Genomic DNA, 21,283 nt, shown 5'->3' on the forward strand with positions numbered 1-21,283 from the left:
ATTTTTTTAAAACTTTTTTATAAAAATTGTATTATTTTACTTTAATTGTTAATATATATTTTATGTCATTTATTTTTATTAAACAGACTCTTACGCTAGCATTTCCCGGCTTCGACGCGGGAAGTCGTCACGTGTAGAATGAGTTGGCACACGTGCCGGAAGTAGATTAGTGTGGCGTGGGATCAGGGTGCAGCAAGAGTTTTGACACTTTCCTGCAGGCCTTTCTGTGCATATTTCCGCTTTAACTTCAAATTCTGTAAGTTCTAAATGCAATCATTTAATTATTTACACCTCAGTCATAACCAGCGCTCTTATGAATGCGGTTAATTGTATGTGTATGCGAATTTACACATATGTTGTGCTGCTCTGACAGACATGATGTTCATGTATGTGTTTGTTTACATTATGTCTTCTCATTATTCATATATATGAGATCTATCAACACGTTTATTCCTTCCCTTATTATCAAACATTTAAATGCTGAATCATGACTCCCTGGCCTGCCTTTACATTTTTAATCTGTTCTGAATTATTTGATAAATACACTTGCTTCTGCTTATTTTCTTGTCTTTAGTGACCGAAATTGTTCTCTGTGAGCTGCTTTTACTTTTTCAGTTATGTAACCAAAACCAAGTAGTTTCTCTTTGTATTTGACATGAATTGGTTATTGATCATGTCTCATAATTTGTAAAGGCCTCAGAGATGATTTCAGTTTGTGGCTGGGGCTTTTCTGTAGTAGACATGAGATGGTGCTGTTGTACTAGTTTTCTCCAGAGCACTTGCGTGTCTTCATTTCTTACATGGTGTAATAAAAAAAAGGAACCAGTGTGCTTTGCATCAGGGCTTTTGTTCAGACTTAGTACAATATATTGTCACAACTTTGTGCATTTCACATTCTTGATGCTAATTAATGTTCACAGGGTCTGGTTAGTAATGTGAATGTAGTCGGTTAGGCTGATCACTGCTGATGTGTTCTCACAGACTCACAGGTAGCCGTCATGAGTCTTCAGTGGACGGCTGTGGCAACGTTTCTGTATGCTGAGGTGTTTGCGGTACTGCTTCTGTGTGTCCCCTTCATCTCCCCGAAACGGTGAGTTTCAGATGTTGTTGAAACACGTTAAAGCAGTAGTTCACCCAAAAATGAAGATTTGCTGAAACTTAACTCACCTTCAGGCCATCCAAGTACAGTACAGTACAGTACAGGTCAAAAGTTTGGAAACATTACTATTTTTAATGTTTTTGAAAGAAGTCTCTTCTGCTCATCAAGCCTGCATTTATTTGGTCAAAAATACAGAAAAAACAGTAATATTGTGAAATATTATTACAACTTAAAATAATAGTTTTCTATTTGAATATACTTTAAAAAAATTATTTATTCCTGTGATGCAAAGCTGATTTTCAGCATCATTACTCCAGCCTTCAGTGTCACATGTAACATCCAGTCTATCACATGATCATTTAGAAATCATTCTAATATTCTGATTTATTATGAGTGTTGGAAACAGTTCTGCTGTCTAATATATTTGATGAATAAAAGGTTAAAAAGAACTGCATTTTTCAAAATAAAAAAAATTCTAATAATATATATTCTAATAATATATTTTCTTTACTATCACTTTTTATTAATTTTTACACATCCTTGCTGAATAAAAGTATTGATTTTATTTAAAAAAAGAAAGAAAAAAAAAATTACTGACCAGTAGTGTATATTATTACAAAATATTTATATTTTAAAAACAGCTTCTTTTTTTTTTTTTTTTTTTTTTTTTACTTTTTATTCATCAAAGTATCCTAAAAAAGTATCACTTGTTCTGAAAAAAATATTAAGCAGCAGAACTGTTTCCAACTTTGATAATGAATCATCATATTAGAATGATTTCTAAAGGATCATGTGATGATAATCCTAAAAATTCAGCTTTGCATCACAGAAATAAATGATAATTTAAAGTATAATAAATTTAAAAACAATTATTTTAAATTGTAATAATATATCACAATATTACATGTTTTTTCTGTATTTTTGATCAAATAAATGCAGGCTTGATGAGCAGAAGAAACTTCTTTCAAAAACATTAAAAATAGTAATGTTTCCAAACTTTTGACCTGTACTGTAGATGGATTTGTTTCTCCATGGAAACAGGTTTAGAGAAACTAAGTGAAAAATCCATAGTAATCTTAATGATGTCTGATAGTCGTGATGTTCTAAAAACGTTTAATTCTCTAACACCGGTTTTCTTCAACCTATTTCCAGGAAAGATCCCACAATGCTGTCAGTCCTGAAATCTGTCCATTTGTGGCTAAATATTGTTGCTGTGTTAAAGTCCTAAAACATGAGTTGAGCTGAGTTGGATATTTTGATTCCGGCATTACCGGGATAATTAAATTCTGTTCAGTGCTTTTATTACACAAAAAAGATTTTGAATAGGAGTCTTGTGAGAAAGTCATTTCTTAATTTGAGAGCATTCACCATGACCTTCAAGCCGATTTAAAGGTTGCAACGTTGGGTCACTTGGTAAACAACATTTTCTTAGAATCACAAGAAGCACTGAGAATTTTGCTCCTCACAAAACAAAACAAGAAATGCCTCTCAAAGACAGTATGATCTGTATGTGCTCCTTTTTTGGCGTGTAGGAGAAATGCAAACTGTATGATGATCTTTGGACTTGTTGAGAAAGATGTGTGTTATCTTATGTGTTCTCTTGCCCTCTGTTTATAACGATGTTATTTCTGTTGTTGCCTTTGTAGATGGAGCAGATTTTTCAAGTCTAGACTGGTCACTGTCATCACAACGTATGGAAACACTGCCTTCATCGTCATCATTTGTATTCTTGTCTTTCTGCTCATAGGTGAGCTTACTGCATTGTTCTCATTAAGCAGTCTCGTTCATTCTTAGGTTTCTGCATACATCTACATAAACCATCACATGGCAGTTAAGTCAGTATGATGTTAAAGAGGATGTATAATTATTAAAAGTTGCAGAAGCAGGTCTTTCAGAAGTGATTGCTGTATTGATGTCATAATGTGCTATATATTTTCATACCAGTGCTTTAGTATTCAGCAGCTTGGCAGGGTTAACATACACTACTGTTCAAAAATTTGGGCTCAGAAAATTCAGATTTACATCACAGGAATAAATTAAATTTTTTAATATATTAAAATAGAAAACAGTTATTATAAAGTGTAATAATGTTTCTTTTTTTTTTTACTGTATTTTTTGACCAGATAAATGTAGCCTTAGTGAGTATAAGAAGCTTATTTCAAAAACATTAATAAAATCTAACTGAACCCTATGTCCTACTGACAGTAGTGTATAAAGCTCTAAAGGTTTAAAACAGGTTTTTGGTGGAAGACAGTTTGAGTAACATTCTGTGTTTCTTCAGGGAAAAATAAAATGCTCCAAAAGTGTAGAATATGACATTTTTAAGGTCAAAAGAAAGATAAATTAAACCAAATATATTATGTGTTAAGTTTGGGAATTTGTGTGAATGACCATGCAATAATTAAATCTGCAATAATTAAAGTGAAAAAGATATTTAACTGTTAATGCATCATTTCAGCAGGCCTACAAACATTTAAGTTAAGCAGTTTCTCTCTGTGAGTTTTGCATTGATTGAACTAGATTTATGAATGAAAAATAAAGTTTTGTTTCTGCCTTTATAGATGCATTTAGAGAAGTAAGAAAATATAGTGTGACAGAGAAAGTGGATCTGAGCAACAACCCCGTGGCCGTTGAGCACATGCACATGAAGCTTTTCAGAGCGCAGAGGAACGAATACATCGCCGGCTTCGCTCTGCTCCTGTGTTTGTGAGTGTTATTTCCCCAAGTCTCTTTCATTTTCTATGCCACTCTCTCCCACAGGTGTCTCTCGTTTCTGTATTTTGCCCACCTCAACTAACTCTCTTTGGCACTGGATTTCAGAACACGATCAGTTACATGGTCTGAATTTTGTTTTGGTTGATGGCTCCCAGCAGATTTTCTGGACCAAGCTTGTAAACAGAACTTCACCCGGACTCTCAAAACAGGGTCTTTGGGTTCAGCACGTTCTATCCCTGAGGAGTGTATTTATAAAACAATGCACAAGTTGTTTCATTGTAACCCTGTGTTATTGCAGTACCCACTAAAATTACCAGCCAACTGGCAAATAACATATTTACTCACAAAGATTTTTTCGTACTCTCATTATGAGCTTGCCGCGTGTACATTTAGTCCCCTTGGTTAACTTCTGTAACACTTCTCAACTGTCACTGTAGCCTATTACAGCCCAGTGCTGCAGACCTCATCCGTCAATCAAATCAGACCGCCCGCCCACTCAAGGATATTCAGGACATATAGGTTGTTTGTGACATAAAAGATGTTCCGTTAGAATTTTGTTTAGTTAAAATATTATCAATCTTATTGATATGATATTACAGCGTGTACTGCTCATGTTATGATGAGGAAGATAAGTGGAACTACAAAAGATTAAATGCAGCAAAAATCATTATTTAAGGCTATAGTTCCTCTCCTTAACCCTGGGCCTCCTTTATTTATTTTTCCACATTGAAAGTGAAAATCCATTAATGTTCTGTTTGCATAAATTACTTGCCTGTCATGCCAGTTAGCTTCCTAATTTCTCTAGCACAGATTTATCTTGCATCCCCACCTCACTGGAGACAGTATCTTTATTTATAGCCATGAAAGGTGAATGAGTTTTGTGTGTGTGGGGCAGACAGAGAGCAGAATATGTTGCAATAATACAGTAGACATGGAAAGAATCTTATGTTGAGCCAGTTGGGGGGGTCCCCCACAATGTTTCCATTGACAAAACACATCCACGGTTACTTAACTTCTTGCATCCCGATTGGCCGGTTCGTTGTTGTGCTCTATACGTAACATTTGAGAATCTCCCAGCTCTGCATAGTTTTCCCATAAAGGGGTTTCACCATATTTTCTCTGAATGGCAGGTTATTTATATCCTGCTGCATAACTACTACATCCATTAGCGATACTACTTCCCTTGACTGCCAGGCTTGAGTGTCGTTTTTATAATCATGCGGACAGCTGCAGGACATGTGATCAAGCAACTGGTGATGGGCATTATATTTAGCCTGTGTTCTTGGTGTTCTCGCTGGCCAAAAGGCCATGACTTCTGTTACAAAATGGACCTCCTTCACACTGCCAGCACATGCACAGATGCCACGAAGGTGACTGAAGTGGCGCATGACAGCTTGACATGTGCCTCAGGCATGCTGGGATGTGTGGACGATTCCAGTGTATTGTGGAGAGGGCTGTTCAGTGGTTAATGCACGAGAATGTCAAACATTACAAAAATAACCTGTTTTTAGAGAAAATATATTGGATCTGTTGAATCTATTAAGTCTATTTGTCTTAGTCCGCTGACAAAATTTAGTTAGATTCATGCTTAAAATAAGACAAAAATTGTTAGTGGGGTAAGAGAAATAGATTAAATTAGGGATATATTCTCTGAGCTCTTCTAAAGTAAATGAATCTTTTATGGATGTTTGGAACTTTTGTTTTTTTCCGACATTTTATACGCATTCATCTGGTATTATAATTTTTCTTCCATTTTCTTCTCTGGCTTTACTGATTCTGATGTTATCTACATTTAACCAGTCATAATCATCTGAAAAACTGTAATAATCTAACCTTAAATATGATCAAGTATTCATGACACACTTTTTTTTAGTGCAAAATAATCTAATATTTTTTTTAAATCTCATAGAGTTTATCAAGAAGGGTCATATTTCACCACATTATAGTTGGCCTACACAGAAAATAAAGCCCATTTTTTAATGACCATTAAGCATTGTAGCGTTATATTCATGGCAAAAATTATTTTTTTTTGTTTCAAATACAAAGAGAATTGTTTTTAAATTGTGGAGTATTTATGCATGATTAATACATGCAGTATTTGTTGTGTTGTCTACAATTTATTATGATTCTAATGGGAATTATTATTTTTGAACAGGACATTTTTATTGCTGTGAAAATATTCAATTTATTATATACTGTAAAAGCACTTGCACCGACTAAAAATGACTTGTTTGTCATATTTGGCGAATTGAAAAATCAGGAGAGGTTAAAGTGAATCTACTGTAGGTCACTTCAGATCACCTTGTTGCGTCATACAGAGCGTGTGACCAAAGTGTGGGCTTCACTTGCATTTATGCAAGTTGTGGCTGTCCATGGATAAATCTGCATTTTGGTCACAACAGTCTTTTTCAAAACCTTGAACCCTTTTACACGTGGACACTGATATGAAGGTGATGCATGCTGCATTTAGCCTCTGCATTCGAGCACACGGTTCAGATGTCATCAGCCTGCACCTCTCTGCTCATCTTGCTCTATGAAACTGTAGAAGACTGACGGTGTTAAGTGAGGAGAATAGCCAAAAGCTATACACTGGCTGTAGGCTGGCAAAAGCCACTTGATATTTGCCTATGGTCGAGCAGTAGTTACTCATTTGTTTATGCTGATTTTGTTGTGGTTATTAATGCACATCTGTGTTTCCTAGAAGTGTTATGCATGCTTCTGAAAAAAAAAAAAAAAAAAACTAGTTTAAAAATACAGAAAATGTACTGTAATATTGTGAAATGTTGTTACAATTTAAAATTATCATTGATTTATTATCAGTGCAGGAAACAATACTTTTTTTAGGATTCTTTGATGAATAAAAAGTTAAAAAGAGCAGCATGTATTTCAAATAATTTTTTGTAACGATATACACAAAAGTTTGGGGTCAGTAATTTTTTTTTCTTTTTTTGAAAGAAATTAATACTTTTATTCAGCAAGGATGTGTTAAATAGATAAAACGAGATAGTAAAGACTTACATAGTTACAAAAGATTTGTATTTTTAATAAATGCTGTTCTTTTAAACTTTTTATCCCGAAAAAAGAATCACAAGTTAAATATTTTTTTTTTTACATAATCAGCACAACTGTTTCCAACATTGATAAATCAGAATATCTGAAGGGTCATGTGACACTGAAGACTAGAGTAATGCTGTTGAAAACTCGTCTTTGCGTCACAGAAATAAATTATATTTTAAAGTATATCAAAATATTAAAATGATTATTTTAAATTGTAACAATATTTCATATTTTTTTTTTTTTTTTTTTTTTTTTATAAATGCAGTCATGAGGTTTTAATTGTCTGGAAGGTGAAAAATGCAGAAAAGTAACAGCACGTCTCCTCATCAAGCTACAAGATTTGAGGAATCATTGATGTCTGGAACAGAAATGTGTAGGACGAGTTACGTAATAAAGTTCAGTGTTTAGATTTAGGGGTTTGTTCAAATAATAGTAATAGAGATTGTTGCCTTTTCAAGCACCAATAATTATGGCAAAATCTGTCTGTACAATGCAGAATCGCAACGTAGGCTGCTGCGGTGAGCTGTAATGATCAGATACACTCTGTCTGTTTAGTAAATCCACTCGTGTCTGAGTGCATGTTGTTTTTTTTCCTCCAGGCTGTTGAGACGTCTGGCAACTCTGCTGTCTCAGCAGGCTACACTGATGGCCTCTAATGAAGCCTTTAAAAAGCAGGCAGAGGGAGCAAATGATGCTGCAAAGAAGTACATGGAGGAAAATGAGAAACTGCAGGAGGTGAGAGAGTTTGCATGAAAAAGCCTTTTTATGACCCTAAAGGCTTTCAAGGAGCGGTTACCTTTACCTGGTACCTAGTTAATGAACAGTGTGGGTGGGACAGTTGCACAGGGGAGGGACTGTGATGAATATGCTGAATTAAGAAACTTTTCACCCAGAAATTATTATTCTGTCTTTGTTTGCTCACCCTCATGTGATTGTAAAGTCTATGACCAACACAATTAAGGAGCTGTGTTGGTCATAGTAGTGACCTATTTAAAAAAAAAAAAATTATGGTGTTGGAAAGACTTGAGAATGACTAAATGATGACAGAATTGTAATTTTGAGTTATTGCTAACATGTTTGAGATTTTAGTTGTGATCCCACATGCACTTCATTAGTAATGCTTTAACATCACATGTTCTCGTGAGTCATTCTGGTTTGTTCGGTGTTCTTCATCTCTCAGTCCTCAGAGAAACACTGCTCTTCAACATCACAGCGCAGCAGACTTTGCACTTTACCTCTAGAGGGCAGAGTTTCACATTATGTCTAGAAATGGGTTTAGAATTTATAGAGTATGTGGAAGTGTCCAAAAGTAACACTTGACACTCACGTACTGTCAGATGCCAGTAAAATTAGTTGAAATGTTGAGTTACTGGGTTAAAAGAATTTTGTATAATTTTTTTTTTATGTTTTTGAAAGAAGTCTCTTATGCCCACCAAGGCTGTATTTATTTGATCAAAAATACAGTAAAACCAGTAATAGTGTTGAAAATTTAGTGTGTCCATGATGAATAAAATTATTAAAAATAAATAAATAGAAAATACATAAAAAATGACCAAAAAATGCATATATATATATATATATATATATATATATATATATAATATATATATATATATATATGAGATAATAGTTTTTAGAAAAATATTATAAAATTAATACATTTCTATTTGGGCTGGATTTATTTGATGAAAAATAGTCAAAACAGTCATATTATGAAATATTACTATTTAAAATAATTGCTTTTAATACTCAAGATATATATATATATATATATATATATATATATATATATATATATATATATATAATATATATTATTTTTATATATATAATAAATAATAATAATAATAAATAATATTATTATTATTATTATTATTATTATTATTATTTTTTTTTTTTTTTTTTGCTATTAATGTTGAAAACAATGTTAAATTTAATGTGTCCAAGAGGAATAAAAGTATTTAAAGAAAAGAAAAAATACTGACCCCAAACATTTGAACGGTAGTACATATATACGTACATGTGAACAACATATTTATGATGAGAATACTTTTTATAAAAATATTTTAAATGAATACATTTATATACGTATTTATAAAAATGTGTAGGAATACATTTCGGTTAGAATTTTGGAATATAATCTGGAAAATATTTTGACTGTTCTAGTTGTTGTATTTCATATCAAGAACACATTGTTGATAGCATATTCAAGTAGGGCAAGTGACCCAAATATTGAGGTTTGGTTGAGTGGTTGATAACTGAATCTTTATAGGTGGTGATGAGCTTTCATCTTTGTGCTCTTGAGGCACTGAAGCGCATTTGCGTCCAGTGGACTTCCAGGGAAATTCAATGGAATTGGCAACCACTTTGTATAATTAACATCTGTTAAATAACTGACAGTTTAAACAATGTAGAGCGGAACTACAGTTCAATAGAACAGTTCCATGTTGACAGGCCTTTTCAAATGAAGTGAAAGGAGGAAGTGCCGAATGCTAGTTTGTACCCTTAGAGTAGAAAACATATGATGACACTCCGATGACACACATCTGCTTGTAATTCAGACTGAATTGGTTAACAAACAGACTAATTTCAAGCTTTATCTGATAAATAGTTTTAGTCTTGTGTGTTCTGTTGTTAGTTTGTAAGCATTACGATTATAAATAGATTTAAGTTTGAAAATTTCCTAGTGGCCTTCATGTAGGTATATGCCGGTATCAAATTTTCATGTTGCGTTTAATTGCTAATGCTTTTATCACAGTATACGGTAATATCACGATATTGAAATTTAGTTTAAAAAAAGTGGTCATAATACAGTATAACAGATTTAATAACTTTTTTCTTATAACAAAAATAACTGAATATTTAAATACAATAAAGCAACACAGAAAAATATTGAAATATACTGAAATTATACTGACTTAATTGGCTATTTATTTTCAAACACTTTTTACATTTTAATCTGGACTACAACATGCCCTAGATATTGTTTTAATTTTTTTTCATTCTTTATTGTTCGTTCACACTTTACATTAGGCCTTCATTAGTTAACATTAGTTAATTCATTAGTTAACATAAACTGCCAATGAAAAATTCTTCTGAACATTCATTAATCTTCGGTATTCTGATATTTAATAACACGTTGTTAAAATCAAAAGTTGCAGCTGTGTTATTTAATGAGCTAACATGAACTAAGACTTGTATTTTTTAACAAAGATTAATAACTTCTGTAGCAAATGTAGCTATTGCTCATTGTGAATGTTAATGCATTAACTAAGGTTAACTAATGAGGTCTTATTGTAAAGTGATACCTATTGGTCTTGTAGTTCTTTTGCACTTTAATCTGCGTAAAACTTGTATTGATTTACACATCTTGTATTGATTTACTGTATTTAAATGTTCAGTTATTTTTGTTATAAGAAAAAAGTTAATAAATCTGTTATACTGTATTATGACCACTTTTTTGAAACTAAATTTCAACATCGTGATATTACCGTATACCGTGATAAAAGCATTAGCAATAAATCGCAACATGAAAATTTGATACCGGCATATCCCTAATGGTATGACATTTGCAAACATTGTAATATCCTTGCATGTCTAATTAGTTAATAAAAGCCCTGCAAATGGCTATCACTTGCTGTGTTATCTTTAGCAGATGTAGTTTGTTAGTATGTAGATGCCTGAACGTGGGGAATGCTGGGATAGATCAGCACTGCGTGGCTCAATTACAGTGCTGACGTGCAGTAAGACACCACATTGATCTTTGCATGCTGTCACCGCATGCAGAAGCATGGCACACGTGGGTTATCACACACACACACTGCCATAATTCACGTCTGTCAAATGTTGTAACCACAGAGCGAGCCATAAACAACAGCACAAGCCGTGCTGAGTGACAGATGTTGGAATTTTTCAATTTCGTAAATGAAGTTTGACTCTGGCAGAATGAGGCCTGTAAATCTCCCACTCTGTTCTTCAAGTGTCCTTGAACTGGGTGAGATGACCTGATTATTTTGCTGATAGACTTGAGTGCATAAAATAGATGCTTATGGGGCCGTACTGTGAGGGGACGAGGTGAGAACAGCACACAAACCCCTTAAAGGGCCTGTATTGATCCCTCATCTCTGTTGATCATTCTCCATCATTGGTCCCCAAGCAGCTATTGGAGCGCTCTCACAATTAAGTGTGAATAAGATCATGAATTTTGCAAGGTCCTGCTTCATAAAATCTCATTCTATTGCAGCTATTAGTTATGAGAAATAGTTTTTTAATAATTCATAATGCAATTAGCCGAGACGGATCCTTTGGTTTTTTTTATTACTGATAGTTTTTTTTTTGTTTTGGTTTTTTGGTTGGTGTTTTTCATTTTTTTTTGTTTTTATTTGAGCATTATATTTTTAATCAAGGTTTTATTTTAGTTCATTTGTACCGTTTTCACCCTTTCTGTGGGAATTTAGCAGGCTGTTATTGCTACTTGTACCATTAAGGCTTTACAGTATAGGTAAATGATCTTTGTTATGACTGGCGAATCTCCACGTATCGTAATGTAGGCGGTCATGTGGGTGTGACGTCATAAATGTGGCAGTTTGCACAATGTTTTTACTGATTTATTCCCATAAATGATCTGGATGAACTCCAGAGGGAAATTTGCATTATGAATGTTACAGTAAGTCTGCATAATGCATGCATTTATTTATTTATGTATTGGTTTATTTCTTTATGACATGACAAAATGATGCAGTTTCCTAGATTAAAGGGTCGACTCAGCTTGCAACATCTTCTCTCATGTCCCACTTAAGAGTAGTCTTTTCAGCTTGGTGCTTCAGTTGTATTTGAACTTTCTTTTAATATATCTGCAGGAAACATCATCCAAAACATCTGAGCCAGATTTAGTTGTTCCCCGAGGCCAGAAAACATCTTTCCTTTGTTTGACAAGAACTAAAACACTCCCTTGTGTTTGTTCCCTTGTCTAGGTCACTTTGAATAGGCTCTTTGAAAAATGTCTGTGTGCCTTGGGCCACGTACCTTGAGCAGTTTAACATGAAAATATTCACTCGGTCAGGTTTTAACGATTTGTGGAACTCCTTTCATGTATGAGAAACTTTCATGACCCTTGAACGCTTTACCACATTGTTCCTCATGCCGTTATGTGTTAATTTGTAAGCAGAACAAGAGTACAGGATGTCTGTGAGCAGACTGTTGAGTTAGTGCTGACTGCTACTGAAGTTTCAGACACTTATTGTTCATTAATGACCCCATTAAATCCAAATGTCACTTTTGTTGTGTTTAGTAAAAGTACTAAACAGTAACATTTTAGCTGATATGTGCATTTAACATTTCTCTTCTGGGAAAAAACAAATATTCATGATATCTTGATCTCAGGACTTGCAGTACACATGTGCTGCTTTATCCCACAATGCATGACCTTTTTCAACGGATTTCCAGTGTAAACCGGAAGTATTATCGCTGTGATTTCCTTTTTTCCAATGTTTTTTATGATTAACATAAAGAGGTCATGTGACATATTTGCATATTACATACTTAAATATATTTAAATAAAAATAGTAGGCTACATTAAGTGTTCAGTATGCACAGTGTCATTCCATCATACTATTATAGTTTTTAATCATTTATTATTTTGATTCAGTTTTTTTAATATATATTAAAAATAATTCCATTTTCAATTTAATTTTAGTTAAAGATTTAGTATTTTTATTTTGCATTTATTGGGCATTGTAATTTTTAATAGTTTATATACACAAACATCTATAGTGTCTATCATTTTTATTTATTTTAGTTTTTTTTAGAACATCAAGTTAAACTTTTCTCATTTAAAATTAGAAATGTTGCCTTATCAGCTAGCTGAAATAAAATATATATTTTTTTATTTTAATTTCAGTTTGTTTATTTCTTGTAACAAAAATGTTTTAATGTTAAATAGTTTTAGTTAATTATAATAACTCTGCAGCGCACTAGTATTAGAGTCCAAACTTAACTACTAAATCCAAATAAACTAAGCAATAAAAAAAATTATAAATAAAATCTCTTGTAAAGATTGTTCACCATTTAGCATATATATATCCAAATAATATATATATATATATATATATATATATATATATATATAGATATAGATATAGATATATATAGATAGATATAGATATAGATATATATATATATATATATATATATATATATATATATATATATATATATAGATAGATAGATAGATAGATAGATACATAGCTTTTGAATGGCTGAATCACAAAATGATTTAGCTGTTAAAAGGTTTTGTATTTAACTGCATATGTTGTTAGAGTTGATCACACCATTTATTCTGTAGTGTTCTAGTATTTAGTGAGCCTACAGGCTAAAATCATCTTCCTGGAGAATGTTTTGTGTTTGTATGAGGAATCGGCCAGTTAGATGTGAATGGCTGCCGTTGATGGTTACTCACTAACTGGATCTTCTAAGCTGGTGACACAGATGAAGGACATTGATAAACCTAATTTTAACATCATTGCAATCCCTGGAAAATAGAGCACTTGTGTTTTTTTTCCCTGTGTAACTTATTATGTTAATGAATGGCCTGTGAAATTATAAAGAGAGTCCCTACAGCACAGTGGTTTAGGTTTTCAGAGAAATGTTTTACAAGTCTTCTAGCTCCATCCCTGTCCTTCTATTCAGCTAAAAACATCCTTCCAAGTAACTGTTTGCAACCCATTTCACCTCTGAAATATGATGAACTGGATATGTTTGGAAAGCAGAATGGATCTTGATTTTAGTGATTGGAAATGGATTGAGTCCAGAGTAAATTGTGCACAATAACATGCATAAAAAAATTAAACCAGTTTAAACATGACTCTGTGTTAACACATGAAGTGATTTATCAGATATTTTACACCCTCCCAATATCTTCAGGGAACTCAGAGCAACACTTTCTGAGAAATAGCTGATTATCCCATGATATGACTAACAAACAGACTTACTGTTTTTCATCAGAAACTGAGGGAAGCGGGCGTAGAAGTGCCTGAAGTGGGTGGGAAGGCCAAGGGTGGCGTGGAGGAGGAGAAGAAAAATCTGACAGAAGAGGTCAGGAAACTGAAGGATGAACTCGACGCAACAAAAAAAGGTACTTAATGACTCTGAATCACTCATACACCGAACCACTCCCTGTTTACACATTTAAAAATAAAAAGCTAATGTGTGCATGTCTATGGTTGCACAGTCTCCTGGTGAACATTAATGGCTGAAAGACCATTAAACAATTTTTTTTATTATGAACCCTAGTGGAAAGTCAATTGTATTATATAGTTAAATGTACTACAAATACATTTACATATTTCTGTACTTAATAAATATACCCTGCAATTGTGCTTTTGGTATACTAAACTGGTATACTTAAAGTCTGCTAAACTGGAACAACTAATTTTGTCCTCAACGCTCTTCAGTTGTGCAGAAGTCCAACTAAAGATATACTGAAGTATGTTTGATTGTGCTAAAGTGAAACTATTGCAAGTATACTTCAGGCACACTTTAAATAACTTGCATTTAAAGACTGATATTATTCAAAAATCATACTATCCTCATCAATAGTGACATTAAAACACATTTTAGGCTTAATATTAAGAAATGATAGTAGTACTCCAAATAAAGTTGAATTATTTTTATATCAGTATGTCTCAAATTATGAACTATACTTATTATGAAGTAAATGCAATGTTTTAAATATATGACTTTTTTACTTGGGAAGATTATTAGTATTAATGTAATGATTTGATTGGATCATGCAAAATGGAATGTGATATTATTGATTTAATGTTTTTCACTGCAATAAAAAAAGTCATTTCAGACGTGGTGAAAGTCATGTTTTGATTAAAGATTATTAAAACTAACACTTTTTCTTTAGAGTAATATTAACATGATACATTAATGAATTGGCCACACAAAAAAACCAGGAGCATTTATTGAGACATTTATTGGAACATTTACCGTTTAAATGTTTGGGGTCAGAACGTCTCTTCTGATCACCCGGGTTCTATTTATTTGCATATACAGTAAATGCAGTAATATTGTCAAATATCATTGTTTTCTATTTGAATATATTCAATATTTTAAAATGTATTTTGTTCCTGTGAAGCAAATCTGAATTTTCAGCATCATTCACTCCAGTTTTTTGTAACACCACACATGTATTTTTGTGGAAACTGTGACGCATTTTTTTCAGGATTCTTTGATGAATAGAAAGTTTAAAAGCATTTATTTGCATTCCGTTTAATGCATTCGTTATTTAATGTTGTCAGACATGGATTAAAGTTCATCAAAAAAAAAAAAAAAAAAACGTTGGTCCTTTTGATGACCTTACAGTGAGCAACACGAGATGACCTCAGCAAACCTACACTTCTTACGAAAGAACAAGTTTAGTAAGATCGATTCCCACGCCTCCTTTCACACGCTTACTGTATTTAGACAGAGCTAAAGGGTTCATGACCCTTTGATGACCCCCAAACTGAGGTCTCCATTGGGTCATCTTGTAGCAAAGCACATTTTAAGGGTAGTGCACAAAACAGTAAGTGAGCTTGCATGCAGTTATTGTTTTAGTAATAGTTTTCAGATCAACCTGCCGTTTAAATGTCAAAAATAGTGTTATATGCTTCTTTTCAGCAGTTTGGGTTCACTAATATTTTTGTTTTTTTAACAAATTAATACTTTTATTAATCAAGCATGCACTAAATTGAACAAAGTGACAGTAAAGCTTTTTTTACATTGTACAAATAATTCTATTTCAAATAAATGCTGTTTTCTCTTTTTATATATCAAAGAATCCTGAATTTTTCTTTTTTTTCCACAAAAATATTAAGCAGCACAACTGTTTTAACACTGATAATAATAATAAATGTTTTTGAGCACCAAATCAGTGTATTAGAATGATTTCTGAAGCGACACTGAAGACTGGAGTAATGATGCTCAAAATTCAGCTTTGCATCACAGGAATAAAGTACATTTTAAAATACATTGGAATAGAAAGCAGTTATTTTAAATTGTAATAAAATTTCGCAATATAACTGTTTTTTTCTGTATTGTAGATTCAATAAATAAGAGACTTCTTAAAAAACATGAAAACTTCTTAGCAACCCCACAAAAAACCATTTAAGTGGTATTATATGTCAATCACATGGTCTCTTCTGGTCTAAGGGAGCAGTATTTGGACAGAATAAGACACAAAGTGGACCAGAGATTCCACTGAAAGTCAAAAGGTCATGCTCTGTGATGGTACTCGAACCTGGAGAATGTGTAGACCTACTGAAAAGGTCATTTAGATCTCTGACTCCTGTATTTCTAGGACTTATTGTTTACACTGTTTGCTTGTGTGTGTAGCTCTTCAGAAGTCAGACAGCGACGTGAAGGCCATGAAGAAGCAGGCTGAGAACCTCACAGCAGAGTACGACCGTCTGCTGGAGGAACACGGCAGACTGCAGGTCAGAGCTCACGCATGTGTCGGACCGCTAACATCTTTCCAGTCCTAGCTCTGCTCTAGTCTCTAGTGAGCTGCCTCACTGTCTACAAAAACTGCTGCCTTTTAAGGCAGCATAATAACTGAAGTCAAACCTGAAGTGACCTGAAAAAAAGATGAATGATTTCAGTAGCATCTGAAGTATGTGAATTTGGATGTGGCGGTCTCTGGTTAAACATTTATTCTATTTCTTCTGCTAAGCCTCGTATGCATAAATACCAGTCAAGTTAAAGTCTTATTCACTACGTCTTCACTCAAAAGTTCTAGCATGCCGTTTTACTTTAAATTAAATGTTTTTGTGTAAGCATGTAGGATTTTTTTTAGTTTTTATTAATTTGATATGTTGGTAAATTTGATTATGTATTCTTCCATGAACTCATTTAGTGAAAGTTCATGGAAGAAGAATAAGAAGAAAGTGTTTAATTGTTTTTTTAAATATTTTTTATTTAATTTACTTTGCAACAGTTGCTGTTTGGTTCGAATTATGTTTACTCTTAAAAGAAATCAGCTCACAATATTGAAAATCACGTGGCTGATGATACTAGAAGAGATTGCCTCACTCTCTCTTTATTCACTTTTTTCTGTACTTTTATTACCCTGAAGTCTGTGCACCTGTCAGTCGTCGTCCTCTGGAAACATTAACGGTATGGCTGGTAGTCTTCTTAAGTGTGTGTAAGTGAAAGAGGGTGGGGGTCAGATACACAGGCGTCTCTTGTTTACATATAAATAAGCAGCTCTTAAGAGACCGTGACTCATGAACACGTGTTGCATTGTTACACGCTCAGCACACAGCAGCAAGGTCAACAAGGTGCTTTCATGCACAGCACAGCGCTGTGAAGCTCATTCTGTCATCCCATACAGTTTTATATATACAGTGTATAAAGCATGCAGGACACGGCTAAGACTTCCCGCGTCATGCCAGCCACCCAAAACCACTCACCAAATCTTACAGGATTGTGCAAATCTCTGTCAGTTGGTGAAGTTCTTTCTGCTCTGTCTCTGAACGCAGGCCAAATGTGACGCTCAACAGGACAAGAAGTCAGACTGAAAGAAAGCCATCATGCACCTGCTGTCTTTCCTGCATCCTCATTGGCTGATAGCGGCTCAGCTGGGCAGCGCGTCACTTCTCTGGCTGTGTAAGAACAGGGTTCCCTTCTTCATGCATGCGCTTTCACTTGATTCATTAAAGCCTCTGTAGGGTTTTCACACACTGTAACATGTTTTCTTTCCATTTTTGTTGTGAACATTTGGTGTTTAAAGTGTTTCGGTTATAAAATATCAGTTTAGAATTGAATGAGTTTTAACATTTCTTGACGTGTCAGAGTGTTATATCAGATACACTGAGCCTAATCCATGAAACACAAGCAGAGTGAATTTCTGTCATTCTTAATCATTCTTACTTAAAGGAATAGTTCACCCAAAAATGAAAATTGGATGAAACTGTACTCATTATTGGGCCATCCAAGACTAGTTTGTTTCTTCATCAGAACAAATCTGAAGTAACCTTGATATTAAAAATGTCACAAGATGTTAATTGCTGGACTGGAGCGGTGTGGATGTTTTGATCAGCTATTTGGACTCTCATTCTGACGGCACCCATTCACTGCAGAGGAGAGAGTTGAGCAAGTGAACGGCCTGAGGGAGAGTACATTTTCAGGAGATTTTTATTTTTGGGTGACCTATTCTTTTAAATAGCCACATTGAATTGAATGCATCAGTTTACGTAAGCGCGATTTAAAAAAACCAATTACAGAGATTCATTCAGCTTGTGATTCATAAATGAGTCCCTTTGTTTATATGAAGGATCAAGAAAAACTACAGGATATTCAATTTTTTTTTTAATAACCTGCTTTAATTTTCTTGCCATATGGGAGAAACCTTAAAACTTTCCTTATGAAAATGGAGATTTGTTCGCAGTACAGATGCATGTCTTGGTTAATTTTAGATCTTTGATTAACAGGGTGCATGACACTTTACACCCAGTAAGCACTTGAGAAAGAAAATCCCTCCAGTTTCCGATCGACAAGCCTCATTTGTCAGTTTGCCTGTCACACGTCATGCTACAGGAAGATGTTTTTCTTTTATTTTGTCTTGGGTGTGGCATAGCCTACTTTTTTTCAGGGCTATTGTAGAGCAGAGCGAGTAAACTGCTTCTTTCCAGTCCTGTCTGGTTTGAGGCCACCGAGTCGGTATAATCTGATATGAGCTCGGCAGGGCTGTTTAAGTGGGTAAGAATGCTGCTTTGGCAGGAACAGTAAAGCATCCACAGCTGATATTGTGTTTCAAAACACAGCGCACTGTATCTCTTGTTCTCTAGCTATTGAAATGATATTCATGTCGCATTTGAGGGCCACGTGTTAGTTTTGCATTTACCACGCAGATAACATTTAACATCACTAAAGGTCACCGGGTTGAACTCCGTTATATTCGCTGTTACTCTTGCTGTTTTACAGTTTAAGCGCTTCTTGTCTGGCATGTGTAAATAAATATCTTTGTGATCTCAGAGCAGTGCAACCTGAACAAGTATCAACTGGAATGATATCATAGTCGTGCTAACATAGGGATCTGAGGGAATAACGATACGATAGCGCCGTTTTGGGATCCTAGGGAAAAGGGCATGGGGATCACTGGCACATTGTCGGATAATTCAGTCAAGACCTCCTGGAGGGTTACCATTCATGAGAATGTGAGGAATGACATCTGCTGCCATGACTCTAGTTTACTATTTCATGCGCTCAACGATTGGTTAGATTAGTGAAATTTTAACCAGAGCACCAGTTCAATGAAAATGTCAGTGTGTATTGAAGATGGAGATGGCAGGAATTCAGTTTAATAGTTTGGCGGTCATGTCATATTGTGTAATTTTCAAACCCGTTAATAAACAAGTGAATTGTGTAGTACTGTTAAAGGGGCTCTTTTTTTATATGCGTTCCCAAATGTAGCTGCTGCTTTCTTGTATCAGGTTTTTACTTTTTGTTCTTGCAAAAAAAAAAAAATGCACTGAGATGTTGGCAGTGATGGAATAAACAATACTTGGGCGTCGTGGAACAAGTTGTGATTGCGTAGTTGTGTGAACGCACGGTTCTGATAGTGCTGTTATCTGCCTCAAATGTCTTCAGCAAGGTTTTGTCTGTATTAACGTCAGTCTGCATTACTTCACTTCAAAATCTGTGTGTAGTGTGTTCTGATGATGTGCTTTAGTTGGGATGTTGAAAAACCAAACCAATAAATTCTGCTTCATTTATCTTGATTTGTCTCCAGTGTATTATTTTTTTAATTAATAAAATATTTTACTACTATCAGTAATTAAGGGGACAATTCTCTCAGAATTATTGCCATGATTCACTTAAAAGTTACATAAAATTATCATAGAAGTTATCCATACAATTTGTGCGCCGTTTAAATTGTTAGGAAGTCATTAGAAAGTTTTTTTTTTTTTTTTTTTTTTTTTTTTTTTGGTAAAATTTTCCTTTCACAGGCTGTTAGTTGCCATGACCGGACCATTGATTCGGTGAGTTGAACTCGGGAACCGAATTAAATTCGATTTGTGATCGAATCAGTCTGACCAGGTACTTTCAGTCAAATCATCTTTATAGCACTTCATACAGTACCGACTGTTTCAAAGCAGCTTTGTGGAAATAAAACAGGAAAATAACAGAATAAAGCAGCTCACAGTAGTGTCATTATTCAGCTCAAGTCAGTTCCGTTCAATAATCAATTATGAAACAAGTGCGGTTTGGCTGTAACCATTTGTGAACAGAATCAAATGATTCATTCTGAAAATTTGACTTGAACGAACAATTCATTAATCGGACATCTTTACTCTCTGAATTCAAGGATTATAAGTGAATAGCAAATTATTTCGGTCACAGAAGTATACCATACATTTTAAGAAGATTTGGAATACTAGAAACATTTACAGTTTGTGTTGTTTTGTGTTAAACTTAAGACCTTATTCGTTGTAAAAGATGAAAAACGCGACCAGTCGCCATTTAAACCCCCAGAGGAAAGAGTCGTACGTGCATCAGGTGACTAAACAGCATTTTTTTTTTTTTTTCAAAATATTTTATGGAGTTGTTAAATGATTCATTTGTGATTTACAACTCTGAAATGAGGTCAGACTGAATGTTTGCAAGCACAGGATTTTTCCTCTGTACTGTCCTGAATAATTATGAACAGTATTTGTCATACTGTGATCCTGGGCCAACGTCTCAACAGAGTCGTGAACTACGTGCTGCACAGACCGAGTGAGGAGGAATTACCTACTTGATACCCCACCATATTACCAATAACACATAAAGAATCATTATGTTATTGCAAAATGACACACATATTGTGTTATCAGGCTGTGTTTTGGACGTGTTTACTGAATGAGCTTCAGTGGCGTGTCAGGAGTTTATATTTGGTGTGGTAAAGTGGGGCTAGAGCAGAATGAGGGGTGGCAGCTTTAGTTTTGCCACATAAAACCGCTAATAGATGTTATGAGGGATGATTTGTACAAAATTTTAAAAAGGGGAAAACAATGAAACATACTTGACAGCAACAGTTCCTATAATAATGTCCTAAATAGAAACGCCTTACATAATTATTAGTTACCTAAATGGCATTTTACACAGTATGCAGGCAGCTAACCTTTCTTGCGATCTCCTTTGTGTAAAAAATAATTTTCATATCTTTACCTCGGAATATCAAGGTTAAAATAAATTACCTCAGAACTTACCTCTGAATATGTCAGAATTGTGATCACCTTATGCTTTAAAGGGATAGTTCATCCAAAAATGTACGTTGCTCCTTCCGCTACGCCTACGTCATACGCTGGAACGCCTTGTCGTGCACGCGCCTGCTTGAACGACCAAAAGCTTGAAATTACAGTTTATACATTTTTAAAAATCAATATT

General features: G+C 34.1%; 1 protein-coding gene across 1 annotated transcript; it reads left to right on the forward strand.

Annotated features, from left to right (window-relative positions):
* Positions 1-99: 99 nt before the first annotated feature.
* On the forward strand, positions 100-19,635 carry LOC109083264 (B-cell receptor-associated protein 31-like). The gene is made up of 8 exons (XM_042761745.1): positions 100-256; positions 982-1,090; positions 2,746-2,846; positions 3,661-3,805; positions 7,471-7,606; positions 13,874-14,003; positions 16,250-16,350; positions 17,395-19,635. Exons 2-8 carry the CDS (start codon positions 999-1,001, stop codon positions 17,431-17,433), a joined length of 744 nt encoding a protein of 247 aa, XP_042617679.1. The 5' UTR covers positions 100-256; positions 982-998; the 3' UTR covers positions 17,434-19,635.
* The last annotated feature ends 1,648 nt before the right edge of the window (positions 19,636-21,283 follow it).

The sequence above is a fragment of the Cyprinus carpio genome, chromosome A8, assembly GCF_018340385.1.
Source record: "Cyprinus carpio isolate SPL01 chromosome A8, ASM1834038v1, whole genome shotgun sequence".
In the NCBI taxonomy this organism is placed as follows: Eukaryota; Metazoa; Chordata; class Actinopteri; order Cypriniformes; family Cyprinidae; genus Cyprinus; species Cyprinus carpio.

Excerpts from the sequence above, each read along its gene's own strand:
- LOC109083264 (XM_042761745.1), top strand. The coding sequence starts at position 999 with ATGAGTCTTCAGTGGACGGCTGTGGCAACGTTTCTGTATGCTGAGGTG. Across the intron at positions 1,091-2,745 it reads CCCTTCATCTCCCCGAAACG|ATGGAGCAGATTTTTCAAGT; the intron begins GTGAGTTTCAGA and ends TTGCCTTTGTAG. Across the intron at positions 14,004-16,249 it reads ACTCGACGCAACAAAAAAAG|CTCTTCAGAAGTCAGACAGC; the intron begins GTACTTAATGAC and ends TTGTGTGTGTAG.